This window comes from Anabrus simplex, chromosome 1, assembly GCF_040414725.1.
Source record: "Anabrus simplex isolate iqAnaSimp1 chromosome 1, ASM4041472v1, whole genome shotgun sequence".
Taxonomy (NCBI): domain Eukaryota; kingdom Metazoa; phylum Arthropoda; class Insecta; order Orthoptera; family Tettigoniidae; genus Anabrus; species Anabrus simplex.
Genome location: NC_090265.1, coordinates 879,865,782 through 879,891,957, shown reverse-complemented (window position 1 = coordinate 879,891,957; position 26,176 = coordinate 879,865,782). Strand labels below are relative to the sequence as shown.

Below are 26,176 nucleotides of genomic sequence, written 5' to 3'. Positions count from 1 at the left end.
TTAAAACAACCCAGTGACTGGACGTAGTGCGCTGCGCAGAGTCCAAGAACAAACAAAGAAGAAGAAGAAGAAGAAGAAGAAGAAGAAGAAGAAGAAGAAGAAGAAGAAGAGATCAAATCTCAGGCACTGAGTGTTAATGGTAGTATTGGAACTGGGTGGTAAATACCGAGCCCAACCAAATATCAAGAAGGAAGAAGAAGGAAAGAGTGTTATGGTACCGTAGTTTTAAAATGTGGTATATTTTCGACATTTCTCTTAAAGCCGTGTTCTGTGGCAAAAGAAAGGAATACAGTTCGACGAATGCTTAAAATATAGTTCTCCATCTCATCTTGAAATGCAGTACCGGTAACATTTTATGTTGAGAAATTGTATTTAACTGTGGACTCCCACGATAGTTCTATCCAACAACATTATGGAAAATCTGCGATCAGGTGTAAGTAATTTTGCGTGCTCTCAGATGTGTATTTTTAGTATTATTAACGTAGTAGTGTGAAAAGGTCTCTTTCTGCTTTTCGTGTCATGGAATGAATTTTATTAGAATGTGGATTTAACTTAATGATAACACTGAGGCATGAACATTCTTAATGTTATGTATTTCACACAATTTTAAGTGAGCATTCTCGTAACCAACGATGGGTGCCGGATTTACTCTTTTCTACCAAAGATTTGCAGGGATTAGATCCTGCAATCTTTGGCATTAGAGGCAGGTGTCTATTTGTAATATTTGTAGAACTGCTGACCACTCGAGAACTGAAAGTAGAGAAGTAGGTCTAAATATGGGCTATCACTTTATTTTTTGGATTTACAGTTAAATCTTTTCAGAATTGTCTAGATTCGGCACAGTAAAGCATAGCCTATTTGTAACATCTTAAGTGCACTTCAGATAGCCTACATGCAAAAGAGAAAAAAATTAAAATTGAAGTGCATAGATACCGGTACTAAACAAAACCTACATATAGTTCAACAAAAATTTAAGCATTAGGCATATATTTTTAGATCAAAGTATTTGACAACCTGAATTAAATTATTCAGATTTTATCATAGGTGTTTATAGTCTATTTATGGCAGTTACAAATGTATACTTCCTTTCCGCAGACGCTTCGCGAAATAGAGGTTAGATATTCAACATAGGGTGACTCGGATGACGGTTATGTAAACAAAAGGTATCTAGGAAATGTCCCTGTAATATTTGTCCCAAATGGAAGTTGATTATTGCTTTTACTCAAATAAAGTGTAAAATCTGCGGTAATTAAGAAATACCGTCGTTACTAGAGAAATATGTATATGTACTTACGGGCTGTAGACAGGACTCCCTTATGTTGCATGCCGCTGCTCGTGCCGTTTTTTGTTTCATTCTTGAGCTCCAGGGCTAGCACCAACGCATGGGTTGTCCATATGACTAGTGCGGGCAGTTCAAACAGCAAAATAGCATGATCCCTGGGCACAAAGTGAATGAGCAACATGAAGAAAAGGACACCTAATTAAATCAAACATTGTCAAGCAAAGTCATTTTTTAAGAAGCCTTTCTCGTGGACAGTTGAGATTTTCTTCTGATGACGCAGAGCACAGTTCTCTGCGAAACGTGAAGAATTTCACCTTATTTTCTTGACACGGCATAAGCCGAAAAGCCTATTCAGTATCATGTCTAAATGAAACGACTTCAGTGAGCAAAGACATCACACACTAAAGTGTTAGACAAACAAAACACTTTGCAAGTAATAAACTGTGTATGAATGTATCGGGATCCCGATGACAATCGATTTTGAGGCTGAGAGATAGGCTGACGATGCCCACAACAAGGGCGAAACGTCCCAATTTAAGTGTCATGTATTATAAACATTCTCACGGATGTATTGTTTTGAATACACGGAAGCGCTGCGACGTAGCAGAAAAAAATAGTTGTAAGGTAGTATATTATTCCCTACAGTAAAATATTTCGTACTATTTCTTAATTTACCGCAGATTTTACACTTTATTTGAGTAAAAGCAATTATCTTCCATTTCGGACAAATATTACAGTGACATTTCCTAGATACCTTTCGTTTATATAACCAAGAATAAAACAGTGTCTGTGTTATTACTCTAATTTATTTCAGGATGACCCAATAAATGTACACACACAAATATACACATGCAATTCTATTCAACCATGAATGGCCACTCTTATTAATTTCTGTCTATTTACGAGTCTCTGCTATTCTTGCATAGCTGTCAGTCCAGCTCATTACAACTTGAGGGAGCTTTAAAACCTGATTTACAGGCGTTTCACTTGCATTCACCAGTCAAGTCACTCCACACAGCAACTGCGAGCAGACTGCTAGATTTGAGTGCACAGCTACTCACCACACAACACACGATGGCTGTTCTTTGATTCGACTCTAGCGACAGTCCAGTTATTTACACAATCAAATACAGAGAACAAATAAACAGCAACAGCTCAACAGTGTTATAAACAGCAGGGTATTACTCCTCACAACGATTATTAATGTACTTCCAATTACACTAACGATAGCTGCTCTAATCGCTAACTCTTGATGATCCGCAGTCCACAGAAGTTCACACACACGGTACTCTAGGCTCAGTTCCAATTACACTCAATATAGCTGCTCTAATCGCTGACTCATGATGATCCTCATTCTACAGAAATTCACTCACACAGGCAGTATAGTCTTCCTTTTCGTATGCCATATTCAGTCCAGCTACTCACTTGTTTCTCCGACACAACAACCACAACTTCTCCTTTAGACCTTTGTGTGACAATAGCGACAGCCAACTCTTCTGTCGCCCTCTGCCTGGCCACCGAACCCCAACACAATCAGCCTGTCTGACACTGACTCCACCACGGAGTCCAACACTGATGGAGTGTCCACGGCTAGCCTCCCTTTTTACAGCTTGGGTGATATGTACCAGAATATTCATGATGTGTCTTGAGGCGGAACTTTCTCGTTGCATCTCCCAGAAAGTCGTAGGTAAACCAGCCGATGAGAACAATGCATGGTAAGGCCTAGCCCGCTCTACAGGCTGGTTGGGACATCCCCGATCATCTGACTCACTAACCCCTCCCAGGAAGTACCAAAAGGGGCTACCACAGGGCTGGTATGTAACACCTCCCCCCCTCCCTTAAGAGCTGATCGTCTGGATGAGTTATCTTCTCAGCTGTTCCTTGGTATGGCGTCCATCGGTCTACATGTTCCACCTTCATATTGTATCTTGGTCTCCGTCGTACCCGGTAGCTGGCATCATTTATCCCATCAGAAAGTAGTGAGTGTTTTTCCATGTCCTGTGGAGCTCGAGAGACAAGCCTCTGTTACATACAAGGGTATACAGCCAACCTAGATTGTGCCACCCAATTTTCGCTACGTTCAGCTACATGCAGAATGACTGTTGTTTGTTTACTTCTCGCGGAGGACGTGGTCAACAATGCTGCTAACCTGTTTACTTAGGAACTGAGATCATTCTGTAGCTGAATTCATTTACCATTCTGGCTAGTGACAAAACCATTGGTTTGTGACCATGCAAAGGGCCAAAAAGTGGCTTCTAGTCTCTAGCGTTCTGTAGGGCGATAGCAGCGCATCCCAAATTAATTTATGATTTGGGTCATTGACAAAGTGATTGGTCTGGATTGGTTAGATTGGCTAGTGACAGAACCATTAGTCTGGATTGGTTAGGTCCGATTAGTGACAAAAACATTGATTTGGATTGGTTAGGACTGGTTAGTGACAAAACCATTGGACTGTGACCAAGCAAAGGGGGTTTGCGGGCTTAAGCCCTCAGGTTAGGGCCGCAAGGCGGCTTTTAGGTCTCTAGCTTTCTGTAGGGTGAAAACAGCGCGTTCTATTTCACCTAGGGCAATAGCAGAGCATTCTATGTGGGCGAGTGCAGTGCATTCGATTTGACACGTCCCTGCGAATACTTGCTGTTCTGTATTCTGCATTGTTTCCTTTACATGTTCTAATTATTTTTGCTTTTATTCTGCCAGAGTTTGTAACGCAATCCCCTCTTCACGTTGACCTATAGGAATCCAAGTAAGTACTTCAGCAATGGATAATAGCGCGTGCTTGTCTTTATTAGGTTTTAAAAGTGAATGTACTTCTGGGGATGGGCAGGCTGCTTCCTAGCCATTGCAATGATCACATCTCTCCTCTGTAAGGAATTTCAAGTACGATTTGCATAATTTGTACTTCCTTATAGTGTTACAACACTTGGGGGCAAGGTGTCAACTTTTGCTGGTCATTCTCATGATTTCTGGTCGTGTCCGCTCGTTGGTCGTATCTTGCCTTCAATCAGTCGCTTTTTATGCTCTAACTCTTCTGGATACTGGCATGTACATCCTCCGGTCTCCTTGTTATATTCAGGCAATGCTGATGGGTTGGTGCAAGATGGTCCTCAGGTCGGCTGAATGCTAAATCCTCAGGACGGTGCAGTTGTCCTTTGCACGGCGTCGTCACTGGTGCAGATTTTGTGGCCTTGTGCACTGCAGACCAGTAAGCCAGGGGAACCAGGAGAAGGTGGCGAAGTACAGCGACCGTGAGTGGAGTATATTGGGGATGAAGCAGATTCCTCGCCTGACATTCATGGTGAGGCTTTCCTCTCTTCAGTAGCGAAATGAGTGAGCATGAAGTGAATCCATCAGTTGCACACTATATCGAAAACGTTTCTCGCCAGAAAAGGTGTCAAACCTACTTAAATTCTGTGAAGACTACTGGCACAGTTCAGGAATCAAGCCTTTTCAAAGATGCAAGTGTTAAGGGAGTGTGCACGACCGCTCTTAGCGCCTCTAACAGAAGAAATCTGCAACAATTTGGTGATCTTGTCTTTAGCGGTCAGTCCAGGCTGTGTAACTGTGGGTGTGAAATTGTGGTGGTAGTAGTGTATCAAAATGCCTAAATCAAATAGAAACTGTTGTGCAGTGAACTGCCACAACACAAAGAAACACACATGGAAAAGAAATTACATTTCACACTTTTCACACATTTCCTGGTCATCCATAGGAATCGGGCAGATGCAAGGAAGTGGATTTCAGCTGTGGGAAGGATGAAGTAAGTACAGTAGGCTACCTTATTTCATTTGTGATGTAAATCACACATTTCCAACATACCAGGTATGCCAAGTCAAGAACACGTTCATTTAAGTGAAGGTAGTAAATTTCATTTCAATTATGCATTGCAGCAGGTTTGTATGTTTACATTCATGTCCTTCCATGTGCACATCTTGGCTACGCTGAATAATAATAATAATAATGAAAAATGAAAACCTACAACCTGTTTTCCAGTCATTGGCCGGGTCAGGGATGTAATGAATGAAACATATATAGGCTGTTAGTACGATGGGGTCGCCACTCCCAAGGTGATTTATTAATGAGTGATAAATGCTATGAAATGATAATGGAGAGTGTTGCTGGAATGAAAGATGACAGGGAAAACCGGAGTACCCGGAGAAAAACCTGTCCCGCCTCCGCTTCGTCCAGCTCAAATCTCACATGGAGTGACCGGGATTTGAACCACGGTATCAAGCGGTGAGAGGCCGACGCGCTGCCGTCTGAGCCACGGAGGCTCTCGCAATAATAATAATAATAATAATAATAAATGTGTTCCTGCATTTCAGTGGAGATGGAACTCCATCGGAACACACCAAATGCTCCGTCATTTGCAGTGAACATTTTGTTGGAGGAAAGCCGAGTAATATTGAAAATCATCCATCATATATACCATCTGTGTTTCATGAGAGCTATAAGAAGAAACCGAAAAGAGAATGTGATGTATCCCGGTTTTAAGAGCGAGTAAATGAATGAAATGCTCAAATATACATACGTCTTCTAATCAGGAAACTCGTGAATTTATTGTGAAAAATGAGTGTGTGAAAAACTACATCAGTGCAAGCAGCGTTTGAGATTGAAGCAACGACTTTCGAATTCACTTGTGTTTTTAGTGGGAATGATGTAGTCACACAGTGCAAATCAAGCACAGCACCTCCAAGTATTTCAGAAAAGGTGGATAAAAGTTGTGGTTCCAACAACACACACGCGCACACACACACAGAGAGAGGATTTCATAGATACTGGAGCATAAAAAGTGAGGCACAGTTGAAGGATTTAACAAGTGTTTCATTTGAAACATTCAATATTTTACTTTCTTTCTTTGTTTCTAAAGTGTCTAAATATAAGTAATAACGATGTTTGTTTACACTTTTTAATGAAAATGAAATTGGACCCTTGCTTCCTTGGCAGTCATATTTGGTGTACATCGGACTACTGCTGCGTGAATATTTTTTACTGCTGTTGGAGTAGTCAAGGAACGCACTTCTAATTTTATTTTCTGGGCTAGCAAACTTCCGTGCAAAATACTTTGCCTCGCGCTTTTAAAACATATTATCCTGAAACATGAGTTGTAATACATTGCACAGAAATGAAATCAGAAACGCCAGCAAGAATAGATGAGAGATGTTACGTGTATTCTTCGTACAAGTCATGTTATACATTTAAATTTTTATTAGCCGTGGACCCAAATGGAACGATTGTTTTTGTTTCCCTTGTTATGGTGGAAGAACTAGTGATACTTTTATTGTTAACAATTCAGGCTTCCTAAATCTCTTGAGTGAAGGGGATGTCATATTAGCGGACAAAGGATTCCCAGGCATTAAAACAGAGTCACCTCATTCTTTGCTTGTTATGCCGCCTTTTCTTCACAGTGGGAGATTTACAGCAGATGAAGTGTTACAAACTCAGAGTGTAGCAAGTGTGCGAATTCATGTTGAACGATGCATACAGAGGTTGAACATTTTCAAAATCTTGAAAATTATTCCTAAAAATCTGTTTCCGTATATCTTTTTTTTTTTTTGCTAGGGGCTTTACGTCGCACCGACACAGATAGGTCTTATGGCGACGATGGGATGGGAAAGGCCTAGGAGTTGGAAGGCCTTAATTAAGGTACAGCCCCAGCATTTGCCTGGTGTGAAAATGGGAAACCATGGAAAACCATCTTCAGGGCTGCCGATAGTGGGATTCGAACCTACTATCTCCCGGATGCAAGCTCACAGCCGCGCGCCTCTACGTGCACGGCCAACTCGCCCGGTTTTCCGTATATCAGTGACATTGTTTACGTAGCTTGTGTGCTAGCAAATTTCTTGCCACCAATAATAAATAACGTAGAACTGTAACCCCTGCACTTAATCCACTCGTATAAATCTATCTTATCAGAACTTCGCTTAGCAACATGACGTGTTATCTACTTATTCCAACTGAATTCCTGTTTATTTGCTTACTGGATGCTGCCTGTCAATAGCTTGTCAAAAGCACAGTCAATTTCACCGGAAATCTCACTCGCAAAATTTGAGTTTTCACAGATTCATAGATATGAGGTAGTTACAATATTGTTATTCATTTCGCCCTGTGACAACAATATCAGGTTTAAATGTATCTTTATATATACAGCATTACAACTTCCATAGCATTACTTCATATTTATTTTGACGACAAGATGCAACGATATTTTTTGCCGTAACTATGAAGCAAGTCTTCCAGCGGAACACACTCACTGTATTAATTCTCGGAACTCCGCCAGAGCACTCTGTTACTAGTACCGTGCACGCTCCCTTTAGATTGGTATAAAAAGTTTTGTCTGGATGAGAAGCTGTGGAAAACGTACATGACCAATGATGGCCAAGAATAAAATGTTTGTGACCATATTGAAGCAGATGGCACTAGGAATGACTTATGGAGATGTTCAGTCCTTCATCAATGTATTGGCCATCATTGGTCAAGTACGTTTCAGCCGACCTGAGGACCATCCTGCACCGACCGATCAGCACTGCTTGGGTATGACAAGAAGCGACTGATTGAAGGCAAGGTATGACCAACGAGCAGTAATCACCGAAAAACATGAGAATGACAGGCACAAGTTAACATCTTTGCCACCCAAGGTTTATAACAGTATAAGGAAGTATAAATTATGCAAATCGTACTTGAAATTCTTTACAGAGGAGAGATGTGGTCACTGTGATGTCTAGGAATCAGCCTGCCCGTCCCCAGAAGTAAATTTACTTTTATAACCTGATAAAGACAAACACCCGCCATTATCCATTGTTGAATTAGCTACTTGCATTCGTATTGGTTAACATGAATGAAGGATGCGACATCATTCCCATCAGTGATGATAATTAGTTTGCGTTACCAACTCTGGCAGAATAAAAGCACAAATAATTACAACATGTAAAGAAAACAATGTGGAATACAGAACAGCATTCAAGCATGTACGTTCTACGCTCCGACTCGCAAAATGTCCCTATCCTTTTTCATGATGATTTCTCCCACTCGTGTAGATCCCAGCCGAAAATCTGAATGGGAGACTACCATATTTACTCGCGTAATTTTCCCTCCCTGATTTTTGGAATGAAAAAAAAAATTATATATATATATAATCCCCCTTGTTTTATCTAGCCTATGGTTTCCACTAGTTGCGAATCATGGACTTATCTCGTCTTCGTGATTCATTCATGCCATTGTACGGAAATCGGGAACTAGTTTGGAAATTTCAGTTCATGTTTCCCATGCTAGGAGAGGAAGAAGTGACTGATTATGACTGATTACTCAACATTCCAGCGCCCGGGTCAGAACACACCTGTGACTGCTAGTCATAACTCGCCTTGGGTTGTCAGCTGCGACTCGTACGTGTACAGTAATCTCTTTCAACAGTAGGATTCTTACTTGAGAATTGTTCATCGAAGTGTTTGTTAGTGACGTGATGGGAACGAAAATCAGTGGTTATGACGCACACTTTAAATTGTCTGTAGTAGAATTTGCTGAAAATAATGGCAATCGTGCTGCACCTCGTGAATTTTCCTTAACATTATCACATGTGCGTTACTGGCGGAAACAGAAAGAAGAATTACAGTCTACCAAGAAAACAACGTTATCATTTCGGGGACCAAAAACTGGGAAGCATCCAGAAATTGAAATTGAAAAGGAAGTTGTTTCCTATGTAAATCAATTGAGAAATGATGGCATTTCAGTTTCCCACGAGATGCTCCAGTTGAAGGCTGTAGAAGTAGTAAAAACATTGAAAATTCCTGATTTTAAAGCAAGCAGAGGGTGGCTTTGTTGGTTCATGAAAAGGAATACTCTTTCTCTTTGAAGAAGGAAATCTCTATGCCAGCGACTTTGGAAGTTTGTGAATTGTACTGATGAATGCCATGGTAAGTCTTATTTCTTTGTCGCCGTAAGACCTGTGTCGGTGCGACATAAAGCAAATAGCATATCATTATGACAAGCCCATATAATATTGTAGATACAGAAGTTACATGTAAATATCACTGCTTCACTTGAATGTTTCATCTTAAAATGACGATTCAATTTTCTATAATTGAAGCATGTAGAACACATGTCGAGCACACAAAGTTATTCACGACTACTTTAGAATTAAATAATATACTAGCTTCATTAATAATTTCACTCAAGAATTTTTAGAAGTATTGTTTTTATTGTTATTTAACTTTATTTCTCGATTGTCATAACTGTGAGGCCCTCTATAGGGCAGTATGGCGGCATTTATTGCTGTTATCGCTCTATTAGCAATTATCACACCTTTAAGGTTAAACCTACGGATGTTGAGCAATGTTGTCCCCAGTAGCCTTTCATGTGGACGTATAACAAATGGAGTTCCATGACAGGTGATCAGTTATCGGTAGCCGAGTACAAGGATCAGACCAGATAGGTGGAGAAATGGAGAACTACTGCATTAAATAATTCCACAAACACCACGTAACCGCCTTCATTCCTGTCACTAGCCAACTTCCATCTAGCGACTGACACTCGGGATCCGTCATCGGCTATATTCGTAGTTTCTCAGCTTGGTTTTGAAAATGTATTTTCCGAAATCCGAAGTTCCCTTACGTGTATGTCCCCACCTCTTTGTTAAGTAACAAGTCGTAACTTATGGTGTTTTGAGTGTTTACTGTAGCTCATATATTCTAATATCTGCAATAAACATTTTCACTGCTTTTGGCTCACCTTTTGATTCTTTGAGAATCTGGGAATGAAATGATTAATTAAGTTACTGTGTTATTGAATTATAAAAGAGTCATGAATAACTTCGTGTGCCCAGTATGTTCTACTGGAACATCCTTTAATTATAGACAGACTTTACTTTCTTTCCTTCCTTGTGGTGTATGCTTTCCCGAAGATCCTGCGCAAAAATATGCTTTCTCTCAATCTGTAGCTTGTGGTAGTCAGATGAAGTTTGTTAAAACAAGGACTTTATTTCATTTTTGAACTTGTGACAACACGATGCTGTCTTGGAATTCTGTAACTGGCGCTTCGTACTTTGGAACTTGACGTTTCAGTTCTGCATGGGAGCTGCCTCGCGATCATGAGAGGCATCTTTGTAACCCGTCAGACTAGTAGCCTTTCATTATTATTTAGCGTATGATGCTGCAGTTGACAATCAACTATCTACAAGTTCTTAACAGGCACAAAAAAAAATTCTATGTACATAATATATATGTACAAAGGGCACTAGGAAAGTTTTGCAATATGCAAAAACGGTTGGCTGGACACCTCTGTTATGGTGAGGGATGAAAAGAGGGTGAAAACCGGTCTAGAAGACAGCACGGCGTAACCTTCACACCAGTTGTTATCAAGCAGTGGGATTGAAAGCAAGTTAAGATGTCAGTGTGGTCTAAAGGTGAATATCGCGCAATTATCCGCTACAGTTTTTTTCATGGAATAACTGTTGGCCAGTGCCTGGAGGAAATGACTGCTGTGCTGGGGAAAGACTGTTCACATCGGACAACAATTTTCCGCTGGTACAAAGAGTTCCAGAGTTCCAGAGGGGAAATTTTGGGGTTGAAGATGATCCTCGGTGACGATAGGACAGGAAAGGCCTAGGAATGGGAAGAAATTAGCCGTGACCTTAAGGTACAGCCCCAGCATTTGCCTGGTGTGAAAATGGGAAACCACAGAAAACCATCTTTAGGGCTGCCTACAGTGGGGTTCGAACCCACTATCTCCCCGATGCGAGCTCACAGCTGCATGCTCCTAACCGCACGGCCAACTCGCCCGGTCATAATGATATGATAATGTGAATATTTATAAGTAGATGTATGCCTTTTATAGTAATATTAGCCATTTATTTTCTGTTTAGGATGAAAGAAGTAATGCATGTGTACGAAGTTGCATTAGTACTGATTAGTACTGCCTATAATTGTTCACAATACTCCGCAATACACTGAGCTCGAGGAAAGTGAAAAACCTTAGTTTTAAAAAGGTCAAGCAGAGGGAAAGTGTGTGTAAAAATCCTGCCACGACGATAATGCCCGATTTGATGACGGCTCCTGAATGTCAGGCGCTAGAACAAAAGTGACTTGCTGTTCCTAAAATATTGCCGCCAAGGCAGTGCTGATAAATTCCCATGAAATTCATTCTTTGCATTTAAAACATACGGAATGACGGTTTATCAGTTTTTTTATTTTCACTGAACATTATTTGTACTTTTAATTTAATTACTGGTAAAGCATCTTTGTATTGAACGGTTTGCACTTTCGAAATACGGTTGTTTTCATTCCTGTGCAGTGGTGGAAAATTGGCAGCGTTGCATCAGACATCGAAGCTTGGGAACTCTGAAGACATTTAACGCTGGTGATTTATTGTAGTCTATTACATGTTTTACATTTCTGTGTTATACTTGAGAAATTTGGCAAAATGAAACTAACAAAGCCGCACAAATTGACTGATGCGAGTAAAAAACAGTGTACTCTTTCAGATCTCTTCATAAAACAAAGTGATACAGAAGCAAGTGAATGTTTGATGGAAGTGCCGATTGTAGTGTTCAGGACAACAATGACCAGGGTGAAATTTATGGTGTTCAAGACTGATAAGTCAAACATTAAAAATACGTCAAAATTTCAATTGTCAGGGAAATGGAAATTTCAGCAATCGTGGCTTGAATTACTGCCGTGGCCGCGCTATGAAGAAGGAATTGCGAAGTGTGAATTGTGCAGTAAATTTCCTAGTATTGCCGACCAAAATTCTAAAGTTGTATCCAGATTTTCAGGACCATTTAAACTGGAAACTTTTGAAAAACACGAAAAGTCCTATCTTCACTCAAAGTGTCAGGAGGCTGAAAGTTTCAAGAAAAATCCCGAATGTGCACCTTTAGCTAAGTGCGTAAAAAAAATGGATGCTAATATGCTACAGAATATGAACGCATTGTTCATGGCACCTTATATTGCAGAAAAATAACAGACCCTACACTGATTTTGAAGGTTTGGTTGCATTGTTGAGCAAGTTGAATATTACTGATTCAAAGAAGTATGTGAATAATAAACAATGCGGAGAATTTATTTCATACATTGCCTCAGATCTTCGTGAAGATTTGGGATGTGAAATGAAGGAAAGTTCATATGTCGGTATCTTACTCGATGGATCAACAGATAAATCTGATGATGAGGAGCTCGTACTTTACATTCGTTTTTTAAATGAAAATAAGGTGAAGGAGGCATTTCTGTTGTGTCATTGGAGGATGCAACAAGTGATGGCTATATGGAAGCTCTAGAAACAGTATAGCTTCATTTAGGGCTTAGAGGAGTCTTCATGGGTACGAAACTAATAGGTATAGGGACTGATGGAGCACCGTGTATGATTGGTGTTCGTAATGGTTTGGTAACAAAAATATCTGAAAAAATTGAGAACTTGGTAAACGTTCATTGTGTTGCACATCAACTCCAACTCACCGTTCTTCACTCACTGAAAAATGTGAAACTTAAAATCATTGATGAAAGTAGTTCTACACTCAGGAAACTATATAAGTTTTATCGACATTCACCTAAACGACTTTGCAAACTGAAGAAAATTTCGGAGTTGCTGGAATGTGAAATGTCTAAATTGCAGTGCTTACACCAAGTTAGACCGGGCGAATTGGTCGTGCGCGTAGAGGCGCGCGGCTGTGAGCTTGCATCCGGGAGATAGTACGTTCGAATCCCACTATCGGCAGCCCTGAAAATGGTTTTCCGTGGTTTCCCATTTTCACACTAGGCAAATGCTGGGGCTGTACCTTAATTAAGGCCACGGCCGCTTCCTTCTACCTCCTAGGCCTTTCCTGTCCCATCGTCGCCATAAGACCTATCTGTGTCGGTGCGACGTAAAGCCCCTAGCAAAAAAAAAACAAAAAACACTAAGTTAGATGGGAAGCAAGCAAATTAAATGCTTTGCATGCAGTTGTCAAAGACTGGGAATGCATAGTGGTGCATTTAAAGAATATTTCTGAAAGGAAAGGTGAAGAAGGAATCCCGTCTAAAGGTCTTCTAAAGAAGATCAAGGACTTCAAATTTGTCATCACAATTCACTTCTTGTATGATTATCTGAGTATATTCAAAAGACTTTCACTGTTTTTCAGAGGCATGATCTGATTTTAACACATTCACGCCCATCATCTGAGCGGGCTATTTCAAGGGCTGGCCCAGCTATTCCAGCTGTTAGTGGCAGAGCAAACAACAGCGAATTCTTTTTGCAATAAGTTCTAAACTAAACAAGATATGGAAACAAAATTTTCCACATACTTTAATGAAATCCTCTAGTATCTCTGTAGGGTGTGGTAGGTAATGTCACACTTTCCTGGGTGAATGGAACACCACACTTTCCACAAAAATAGCGTGTTTCACTAATAATTTTGTTTTTGAAGCACATTTTGCACCTTCTTGAGGGGAACTTGACTTTATTTGATGGTGGAAACTTCAAGAGAATATGCTCTTCTCTCTTCCCATCTAACCTAATTGGTGATCCTTGGCCGGTGCCCTTTTTGGCGGCAAAATCGCGGGATGTTGACTTGGAGCTGATGAAGTAGATGAAGCTGAAATGTCGGAGAGAGGTGACTGTACTTGTATGTCGGGTTCACTTTTCCCCCATTTGAGAATTCCCTGATGTTCCTTTAGATCTTTTGGTACACCCCTATTTGACCGTATTGTTCCACATACGGCAGTGTTCTGTTCCCGTAATTGTTTTGAGAGTCCAGCGCTATTGTAATAATTGTCCATATAGACTGTATACCCCTGGCCAAGATAATTTTCAAGGAGCTGAAAAACTGTGCTTTTTAAATTTGCACCACTTGCATCATTTATATTGTCCCTACATGCCATGGTTACACTTCAGAACGCGATTATACACACGCTTGTGCAATCATAAACCAACTACGCAGCTAGTTGGGCCAGCGCAAGGCTACCTTCAGAAACAAAACAAAAGTGCATTGGAAGGGAAAATTGCAATGGCCATGTTAGTTTCTGGTGAGTAGAAGCATTCATAAGGGTATTACCTTCATCTCTCTTGCACATATTTGTGACCAAAGTAGATCCCAGCTGCGTAGGAACGGCTCCAGTTCAAGGTTGCGCTTATCCGGGTTAACTCGGATACGGTCCACAGCATGGTCACACGCTATAGGCAATAACTCGGATACGGGCGTGAATGTGTTAAGTCATACAAGAGTGCATATAAATAATGCAATTAATTCATTGCAGCAACTTAAGAACACCAAGGACCCAACGGAAGAAAAGTTTGTTTCTTACAACACTTTCAGGAGTTTTCACTGGAATACAGTTATCAGGTGCGTCGGATAAGAATTTCACAAGCGACAAGGAACATATTTTGGCAAGTGGGATTAACTTTCTGAAAGACACATTTCTTCAAAATGAAGATATTCAGAGTGCCACTGGTGTTTTTGACACATATTCCTGGCCATCAGGAAAACAGTTGGAAAATTATGGCAACAGTGAAATACAGCTTTTTGCCACTCATTTTTCAAAACACCTTCAAATTGAGGAGAACAACGTAGAAGACATACTGAGCGAGTGGTACGAGTTCAAAGTAGTCGGAAAAGGTCTTCCACTGAGTGATCTACTTGAAAAATCGCGGGCTGTGAAAGGACGATTTCCAATTTTAGAAAAGCTCTTCAGTATAATGGCAACAATTCCTGTATTGACTTCATCATGTGAGTGAGGGTTCAGCACAATGAATATTATTAAACACTAACTGAGAACCAAGCTTGCCGTGAAGAACTTAAGTGATCTCGTGATGATATCTTTGAATGGACCATCTGTAAAGGACTATGATGCAACAAAATGTATTGATCATTGGTATTTTGGTGGGAAATGTAGTATAATTTCTGACCTTGAAGGCGACTGGTGACTATTTGGGTTAGTATTTCTTAAAATATAAATGGTTTCTATTCCATTCTTATATGAAGTGGTAGAATAGACTACTTAAGGACACGCTTCAAAAACAATATGTAGCTTTATCCTAGTCTAACCTGGGGTTTTTATGGTGTTTATTTGCAAAAAATGTGCTGGCCCCTGATAAAAAAGGGGCTGGCTACTGAATTATTTCTATTTTCTTTCTACCCCTGAGGGCAGCAAGAAATTACTGTATGGTATCTTAAGAAACAAAAAGAGAGATCAAGTAAACACCAGAATTGTGAAGGATGAAGGCGGCATAATATTAACAAAGCCAGAAGAAATAAATAGATGGAGAGAGTATTTTCAGAAGTTGCTGAACATGAGAACTGACAGTCATTCTATGGACGACCAGGAAAGGCAATTGGTTGATGAAGAAATGGATAAAGAAATTACAATGAATGAAATTGAAATGGCAGTAAGAAAGATGAAGAATGGAAAAACTGCTGGAATAGATGAAATTTCAGTGGAGATGATAAAGGTAGCTGTATGTCTGCAGTGGACATACAGAGTTCTCAAGATTGTCTGGAAGAATAAGGAGGTCCCTGAGGATTGGCAAAAGGGAATAATCAACCCAATTTTCAAGAAAGGCGATAAGAAAGTATTGAAGAACTACAGGGGAATTACTCTGATATCCCATGTTGCTAAGATAATGGAGAGGATACTGGAAAGTAGCGAGAACAGCCGGTAAACAGCCCTTGTAAAATGTAATACTGTACTCATTAAAGCTAATGAATCGGGATTAAAACAAATTCACAAAAACTACACTTACTAACAACATCTAGTGCTAAAAAGATAATACACTATTAAGAATAAAAGAGCATGAGGAGATAACAGATCACTCATCGCTAATGGCTGGCACAGGAAGGAGGTTATGGTGTACAGGAACACTCCACTGATCTCAGAGTCGCTTTCTTGCCACTTGTCTTTCCTGAACTATGCTGAGACATGCTAAACACGCACAAACTAAGTACACTAACCAATACATGGATGTAAATGAAACTACAGCTATTTTTATACACAACTACTAAACCTGTATAACATACACTAAACTTTACACTATACTGTACTATACTAGAGAGATAAAGACTAATATGAAAAACACTAATTACTGAAGAAAATGCAAAAGATCTCGAACTGTACTGAATACCACACAAGCTGAGCGAGATTGGTTAACTACGTGGTGAGTGTAAATATTAGAGTTGGCAACTAGGTTTCGAGATCCCATTCTGTCTATGTAAGTCAATATGAATGGCAGCTTGGGATTGGTTGGATATCTGTTTTTCAGCACATAACCACCAGACTGAGCCAAAATTGGGCAAAACGTCAATTTAAAAGTAAAGCAGTGCGAAGTATAGGTAGTGTATTCCTGTGGCTCTGCCCTTGTTGAAGTCATTTTTAATTAGATTTGTGCACTGTTGATAAAAATAGTGAAGAGTCTGATAACTTACCCCAGATCACCTGGTCACATTCATCTCTCCTCTTGGTCTCTACATCAGTAAATTAGTGTGTGTAAGGCAGTAACTAGGAAACATTACATTTTTCAAAACCTGCAGGCCTATTTCTAACAGATTAGGTCGTGTATTCCAAGTGTACACTTACCTTTGGCTTGGTCTGCATTTTCTTTCGTTGCCCCCTACTTTCCACCTCAAACTTTCTCTTGCAGAGTGAAAAACTGTAATGATTGTTGGATGTGCACCTCATACAGATAACAATTTTCACCCTTAACCAACCAGCTGAACTGCACTTGATGTGCGAGAGCCCTGGGACGCGTGCTTGAAATTCTCCTTTAACACTGTAAAAGTGCAATTTTCAACAAACCATTACAGAGAAATGCTTATGAGTATTTTTGAGGAAATTTAATCCTGCGTGTATGTTTCCTTTTGATAAGATTAACAATTTACCCCTTATTTTGGTTTTTATTGGATAAAGTATGTACCAATACTCAGAAAAGCCTTTTTCATGGAAAACTGTTAAAAATAAGAAAAAAGTATACAAAATTTCTTGTAGGAAATGTAAAGCTAAGAGCTAAATAGGGCTCCATTTTTATTAGGACTAAGTCCAGACAGCCTATTTACTTTTAAGGGTCCTGGTTGCATTTTCTTGACTTGCTCTTTTCTAGAAACTGTCTGCTCCCCTAAGAAGGTAACATAAATGTGTATAGTCTATAATAACCTGGAAAAAATAAGCTTTCGAGTGGTGAAGGAATTTCTGAAATCGGTTGAGTGGTTCAAGAGATAAAAATAATGTGACAAACCTGTATAATATTAATATAGATTTGATGAGACAATATTGCTGAATCTCTTGCCACATTTTTCTCCTTCAAAATGTGCTTGTTTGACCAATCCTGATAATGCAGAAGGTTGGTTTGTATGTATTTACAGGAGGGGGTGAACAAGATGGCATCACCGGTCTTTGCAGCTGAGAGTGTTGTTATCAAGGAGGAGGTGATAATCAAGGAAGAAGAACCGCAGATGTATGAGTCAGAAAGAGAGATTCTTGCAGCTGATCCATTATTCTTAGGTACAGATATTAAATCTGAACCACTGGAAAGAATGGAAGCTGTAGAGTATGGAGATTCTTTCTGGGATGAAAGCCAGCCTGGCGAATACGCTGATGATTCAAATAGTCGAGGATCGTAAGTAATGTTAAGCTTTCTTTTATGCTAAAGAAGGGAATTCAATTACAGTACAGTCTCGATTATCCGATCTAAACAGGACCTGTAGTACGTCGGATCACCAAAAATGTTGGATGATACAGAATAACTTTGAAAATGAACTAAAATGAACAGGAAGACTATTCTGTATTACTATGTTTTACGGTACTCTATTTATTGACTTATCAGTTCAATTGTACAATACATGCAGTATTGAACGAAAACATTTCAAATGTCTTACGAAAAGAAACTTGTCAACAATGTCTGCTTGCCTGCTGATTCAAGTTTTCTTGCTGCGAGATCCTGCTATCGACGATAATCCTTCACTGTGAGTCATTATTTTCTCCTTTTGTTCTGCATTGCCTCATTCTTCATCATTCTCATTTTAGTTTGCATTCACAAAATCAATAATATCAGGCTCAGTTAATTCAAACAGCTGATCTTGTGCACACCACTTACATCTTGAGTCATAGCATCCTCACAGCCAGGAATGCAGTTCAGTAAGGGAACAATGATTTCCATGTCGTCTTGTACCACCTCCTCTAGATGTTCAACCTCACTCAACAGCATGTTCCAGGACTTTCTAATATCGTTGTTTCAACTTCTTCTGAAGACTGCGCTATCCAGTATGCCATTGTCCATTTTCTCTATCAGGAATGAAAGGAGTTTCTGCCAATATTTCCTCTTCAATGTTTCCAGCACACCTTGGTCCATTGGCGGCATAATGACGTCACGTTAGGAGGGAGGAACATGAGTTTGATGTCACCATTTCTAAGTTGCTCTTCATTTGGGTGTGATGGAGCATTGTCTAGTAAAAGAAGAGCTTTTCTAGGAAGATTGTTTGAAGCTAGAAATTTTTCCACATCTGGAATGAACTGAGTAAAGAATAGTCTTTTAAGAAGTCAGCAGACATCCAGGCAGCCTTCTGATTCATGTAATGGACTGGAGGAGCATTAACAGAAAAGTTTTTAAGTGTCCTAGGCTTCTTTGCTTTACCGATCATAAGTAATTTTGCTTTTAAGTTCCAAATAATATTACTACAGGCAAGAACAGTAACTCTTTCCTAACTACGCTTGTAGCCAGGTCCAGACGTCTTGGTTTTGGGCTGCAAGAGTTTTGATGATGGCAGCATCTTGAAAATCAGCTCAGTCTCATCACAATTAAAAACCTGATCACCAGTTAATCCTTCAGCAAGAATTATTTCTTGAAATTCCCTTTTAAATTTCACAACCTCATCGGATTTAGCTGACAGTTTTTCTCCACAGATATTAAGCTGCCCAGTGCCGTACCATTTTTTCCACCGATCAAGCCACCCAGCACTGGCAGTAAAATTAGGGTCCCCTTCATTAAACGTCTTCTGGAAATACACCGCCATTTCTTGCAGAATGGGGCCAGATATTGACAGGCCCTTTTCCCGGTTTTGAGTGAACCAAAGAAATAGTGCTTCACTCACTTTTTCCTACTCACATTTTTCATTGTTTTTTGTAATTTTCAGTGCATCACTTGTTGCTCTGGTAGAGCACCACTTTTCAATTTCTTCCCTCTTATGTTTACAGTGTCCCACTGTAACACGTCCAACACCATAATCTGAAGCCACTTTTTGAAGAGTTTCTCCTTTGTCTAGTCTCTTTAACCCACTCAACTTGTCTTCCACAGAAACAATCACTTTCTTCCGTTTATTCGCCATACTCACAGAGGATATGAAAACTATAACATCCGCACCCAACCAATACTACACTGAACAATGACTGAAAACTTGCTGCACCTGTCCTTGAGAAAAACCCAGTCCTGCCGCATGACTGCCAGTGCTTGTCCCACGGTTGCACCCTCCACACCGGGTGTCCCAGAATTGCCTCCGTCTGAAGTTCAGATTAAGCCTACCAGTGTCGTGTGACACGGAATGTCGGATAAGCGAAGGTCGGTTGAGCGAGACTCTACTGTATTGTATGTTTGTGAGATTAGTGGTGCCAACTTCTGAATAAGCTCAGTAAATTATTGTATTATTGATTATGGTTGTTTAATCGTATTCATCATCTCAGATGCCTGCAAGGAATAGCTGAGGCCATATTATCATCATCTCAATCAAAATGTTCATTCTTATCTTGAATGTTAGGAAACTGTGAGTTTTAACAACACTGTAACTTCTTAGCGAATGTGAAACACGAAATAGATAATTGTAACTAGAATAAAATATAAATGACAAAATTGGGTGCCACCTGCAAAAGATTTACAGGAACGATTGACTCTGTAGAGCATGGATGGAATTTCTTCTCCCAAGGCGATGGTCATCAGGCTGACAAGGCTCCAAACTTGTTTCATTACCTTCCTTGCTACTATTTAACTCTGAAGATAAATTTGGGTAGCATGCCAGTTTTTTCCTTATCCCACCAATAAAAGATTTACCATCAGTTTCACTGCAAGAATTTACATCTAAAACAAAACAAACACAGACATTAATCATCATGTAATGAGACCAACTTGTTTTGCTGTTTACAAAAAGAAACATCTACAAACATCTGCAAATCACAAATGTACATCGTTCTGAAGCCCACGGTTCAGAATGATTTCATATGGATAAGGTGACTGCCTTTTTTTTTTTTTTTTTTTTTTTTTTGCGTCGCACCGACACAGATAGGTCTTATGGCGACTATGGGACAGGGAAGGGCTAGGAGTGGGAAGGAAGCGGCCGTGGCCTTAATTAAGGTACAGCCCCAGCATTTGCCTGGTGTGAAAATGGGAAACCACGGAAAACCATTTTCAGGGCTGCCGACAGTGGGGTTCGAACCTACTATCTCCCGAATACTGGATACTGGCCGCACTTAAGCGACTGCAGCTATCGAGCTCGGTATTCTTAATCTCATTTACATGAACAAAATAGCATCATCACTGTGGAATCAGTTTAGTACTGGTTATAACTGATCTGAAAAGTTGTCATCCATGCATATTTTGAAATGTAACTTGACATGTACACCACCTTTCATGTGAAAACTACTAATTTAAAGTCTTATATTCCCAGTCATTGACTATGGTTCAGTTGTATATAATGACTTATCTGAAACGTTTTGAACATCATACTATAGAGAATACAAAATGCATGTGTTCATAATGTGACAAATGCCAGGCTTGATGAACTCATAACCTCTTACATACAGCTGCAATGGTTGAAACTCTGTCAACATCGTGAGATCTCGGTAGTTGTTGCTATGCACAAAATTCTCAAACTGAAGACCCCATTCTAACTGTATAATGCATTAAAACCTATGGAGTCAGTACATAACACAGACTACCCTTCAAATTTCCCTCCATCGTACCACTAAATTGAACATATTGTGGTATGTCTGCTATTTTGTGGAGCAGGGCAGGAAGGGGAGCGATCCAGTGTGCCCCCACCCTGTATGACATCACTGCGCTGGAGCCTCGCTACCCGCTGCACAGCCGACATGATGAGGAGGACTGGCGCACTGGTCAAAGACCACTGCAAGTACCGTCATTGGAGGCTTCGAGGGATACTGAAACATCGAGGCCTGCGGATGTTTGTACGAGCTTCGAGTGGCCGATGTATCTCAAAGGTCTGCCCAGGTTATATAAGACTTGCCACATTGGCTCAGTTCAACATGAGCTCAGCCAATGTGCAAAGGAGAGCAAAGGGTGCTACAGTCGTGGGTTCTGTTGATGATGTGAATTTGAGTACGGTAGTTGGAGTCGAGCTAAGTGTACCAGTCTGTTGGAATATCCACCTGTTGGAGCTGAGGATTCGTTCTGTATACCTGTCGTTGTATGTGATCCTTTTGGGCCGGCTGCTGGTGAAGGATGTTGCGTGTTCTGGTGTAGCGTGGAAGAAGACACTGGGTACCGGCATGGGGTTGTGAACAGAATTCTACTGGAGTGTCTGGTCAGTGAATACCATCCTGAACTGTGAGACTGACGTGAGCAGGCTGTGAAATGTGGATTGTGACAGCCACAGCGAAGTAACTGAGCGACTGAGCGAGACTGTAGTGCTAGTGACTGAAGACTGAGTGAATTAGTGTGAATGAACAGTGAAAATAAGAGAGCACGAACTGTGTAATTGTGTGTCATATACTATGAGCATAAGTTGTGACCTGGGTATGCCTGTGAGTGTTAACGTGTAGTTTAAGTAATTATGGTGAAAGTCAACTCAATTTGAGGAAAAGTATCCTTCCGTGTGTGAGCACTTTCCCTGTTTCCCCTTCTGTCTCTGTTCTCCTTCTCCGCCACAACCGGTTTGTTATTAACATCGAACATCTATCAGACAAACACGTAATCCTGAAATAGTGTAGCATCAAAAGAAATTACTTCCTTTCACATCGTTGTTCTTTGATAACGTACCGTACATTTTATTCCTTTATTGATCATGTGCAACCTACATATTACTGACGAATACCAAGACAAGAGAAGCAAGGTTCATTTTTATTTCATAATGCAGTTTGTGTGAGGCACATGGAAACTTACAACGAAAAGTATGACGACATAAGTATATGATTCTGCTCTTATCCAACGACTGTCAGTGGTAGTGTTTCACAGTTCAACAAGCTGAAAACCCACCTGCGAGTGGGAATGCAAAATACAGTGTTTCCAGAAATGTTGTAAATATTGTCTTGCCATTCGGAAGGTAAAAACAAATCCATGATCTCATGACAATATTTCTGCAGGTAGAGGACAGTTACGAATATAAAGTTGAGTAGAAATTATTTTTTACTATTATTATTATTTTGAGTACGCTAATGATCATATACCTATACTGTGTTAAGGTCCTTCCTGCTTTACTTACGGCGAGTGCATAAATCAAACTGAGCTGACACGTAGGCCTACTGATGAATAGCCAAGCGAACAAACGTTTTCTGTCACATAAATTTGGTATGTAGCATAGTTGAGTTACATTTTGTTTTACTTTCCTTATCCCCTTCATTGCTTGTTTACATAATTCCGACACTTTCTTAAAACTAAAACTAAATTTTCAGCGACTTTAGGGAGATGTTTGTGTAGTCAGAAACACTTCAACATATGTAAACAACCACAGGGCAGCACATGCAATATAGTACCACACGAAAACATACGAATGCCTTTAAATTCTGCGTGAGCCATGTAAACACTCTACGTAGAAACGCCGGTCAGCTGCTCACTTTTTTCACACCTTCCACAGTCCACAGCAGATTCTCATCTCATAGGCTACTGTAAACATTCAGAACAATTTGTTTCGACTTCTTATTTAATTCCCCCACCCTCACTTTTATTAGCTTTAAAGTATTTCAGTGGTGACTCAAGCGTCACGGCATCAACCACATGCTGCTCACAGCTGGCAGCCATTATGAATGCTGAGCATGCTATTACAACCAGTATTGCCAACAGTTCCATCTTCACGTTGTAAAAATAGTGGAATGAACTCGAACAAAGCTTATACATAAGTGCCCCTTATAAGCTAGGTTTCAGTTCACATTGTTCATATGGAGTGAGGACATATGATACTGTTAATGGTGATTCGTGTGTCAGAAATAGATGTTAAGTCTTGAGCAGACCCTCTGGTGTTTTTTGACAGTAGGCTATTTGCTGACACAGTTTTTCCTCCTCCTCATCTTATCATCATCTCACATCCAGACACACATTTCTCCCTTAGGTGTCAAACAGAAAAACCTCCAGCATGTGAGCTAAACTTGTTCTTGGACACTCCAGGCACTAAAAGTTATGTGCTGAAATAAATAATAACCAACATGCACAGATTGTGAATCAGACACTTTAAAACTAAGTACAGAGGCTGATGATCAAGATTTCTAAATTATTTTTAATTTAAAAGGAAAATAAGTTCTGTGTAAGGAATTGGATGAGATTCAATTACATGTAATGAACTTAATTATGGTTCCGTATCGACTTTTACAAACTTGTACAGTAAAACCTCGTTACGACATTTCTGCAGGAGACAACACAAAGTATTAAAGGAGAAAACATATGACTGAATATACAAATAGAAACTAGCCAACAGGGATATGGGAACACTAGATACAATTAAATAAAATTCAGGAAACTCAATGGTAAAAAATAACCTGTTTTTCGCCCCAGTGCAGCATGGGCTCATCAGTCGGATACTGCACCTTCCCAAGATACTGGCTGGCTAGCACGCCGGTAGCGACACCACTGCAAGCTATACGTGTGATAAACACAATTCATTGCTGACAGGAATTGCACTGCAAGTGTAAAGAGATAATGTAGAAGATGTACTATACCCCTATATTAACGTCTGCTTCAAAGACTTGGACTTTGACAGCTAGACATAAGAGTAAACTTCAGGCAGTGAGATGAAGTTCCTGAGGAGTGTGGTAGGAAAGACAAGTAGAGATAGACTAAGAAATGTTGAGGTCAGAAAAGATAGGGGTAGAAAAACTGAGTGATAGGATAGAAAAGAATAAATAAATGGAGATGGTTTGGACATGTTATGAGAATGGAGGAGGTAAGGATACCAATCCAAGTGTTGGAGGCCAATAAAAGGAAAGAGGGCAAGAGGGAGGTCCAGAGCAAAATGGATGGACTCTGTCAAGAACAATATAAGACAACAACGTCTGGACTGAAGTAAATTACTGAAGAGGAGTGGTGGAAGGTGAGTCAGCCTGGCAGGAGCTGGACAAGGGGAAATGAAAATGAATGAACGAATGTAACATTTTAGGATTGACTGGGCAGACAGTAAAAAACAAAAAGGATTATATGTTTTAGATTCTATTAGAGCAACCTTGAATAAGTGTCATTTTTCTTATATTCCTGGGTAATGTACATGAAGTTTTGATTGAGGGGGTGTCAGAATGTTTGTAAAGGAACTCATTTGACTTACACAAAAATCATCCTAGATAATCGAACATCAGTATTATCGAATAATATTGTAGCTTTATAATTGTATTTTTTCAGTCGTTTATTCAGTAATGTAGTACACATACTAAATGAAGAATTTTTCAGTTCAGTACCACACACAGAATGCAGTGAATTATTCAACTAGTATAGAAATATTGAGGATATGAAATGCTTTTCTCTATTACTTCTTTCTTCCCTTCCAGAACTTCTTTTTGTAGCTCAAATGATGATTCTTTTTAAATTATTCCTAAATTTTTCTAAAAAGAACTGAAATACTTATTTTAAAAAACTCACAGCACTCTTTCTGGAGTACTGTTTGGTGGTATTTTAGAATAATATACAAGTATTAATCCCTCTTTACTCTTCAACAGGTTCTTACAGGTTGAAGCTGATGTATCTACACGTACCGAAGAACAGCCTTTGTATCGCTGTAAATTTTGCCCCAAGACTTACAAGCGTTTGGGGGCCTTCACATCGCATACAAAGACCCATACAGTTGCTTCAAATGACTCTCCTCAGACAGCATCACGTAAGGATACCCAAACTTTGAGGTGCCCCTCGTGTGTGTTTTTCTTTAACACATACGCTGATATGCTCGCTCATCATCGGGAGAAACATCCAAGTGCTGTGCAACAACGAGAGTTTCTGGAGACTAAAGCTCGTGAAGTTGGAAGTGGTGTTGGCACTTCTGATGCGACTTTCCAGTGTGGGGTATGCTTTCGCAAACTTGAAGATTTGGCGAGCTTCTTTTCTCATAGAAAGTTGCATGAACAGTCTACGTGTGAAGAATGTGGGAAAATGACAACTTATAATTCAGTATTTCACAAATTAACCCATCTTGGTATACCTCTCCATCCTTGTCTTTCTTGTGAGAAATCTTTCTCACAAAAATCTACTTTAGCCTTGCATGGGAAACTCCATAGCAATGAGAAAAGCCATGAATGTGATATATGTCAAGAAAAGTTTGTATGGTTCTATGAACTGGTTAACCATAAAAAGAATCATTCATCAGAGGCAAATGATGTATTAGCTATTATTAATGAAATTAAAGCCTCTTATTTTCCTAATGGACGTAAATGTAGGAAATGTGAGTTGTGTTTTGATAATGTAGTAGAGTACTCCAAGCATGTGGTGTCGCATGATGTGGAAGAAGAAAGGGTACTGACCTTGAAATGTCACATATGTGATCAGGTGTTTGATGATGTAAGGATTCTTTTGAACCATATAAAATGTCACAAGTAAAATGTCTTTTATTGTATCATCTCCAATAATTACATTAGATTTTTTCCATCCTTTCATTCCTTTTTTTTTCTTTTATGTATCTCAAATGATGATTCTTTTTAAATTATTCCTAAATTTTTCTAAAAAGAACTGAAATATTTCTTTTAAACAAACTCATAGCACTCTTTCTGGATTACTGTTCAGGCTCTGTAAGAAGTTTTGTTTTGTCACCTTCAG

At 39.7% G+C, this 26,176-nt stretch overlaps 1 protein-coding gene across 1 annotated transcript; it reads left to right on the top strand.

The window, feature by feature from the left end:
• The first annotated feature begins 101 nt into the window (after nucleotides 1-101).
• Nucleotides 102-26,019, top strand: LOC136874349 (zinc finger protein 117). Its single transcript, XM_067147991.2, has 3 exons — nucleotides 102-433; nucleotides 17,595-17,848; nucleotides 25,090-26,019. Exons 1-3 carry the CDS (start codon nucleotides 413-415, stop codon nucleotides 25,958-25,960), a joined length of 1,146 nt encoding a protein of 381 aa, XP_067004092.2. The 5' UTR covers nucleotides 102-412; the 3' UTR covers nucleotides 25,961-26,019.
• The last annotated feature ends 157 nt before the right edge of the window (nucleotides 26,020-26,176 follow it).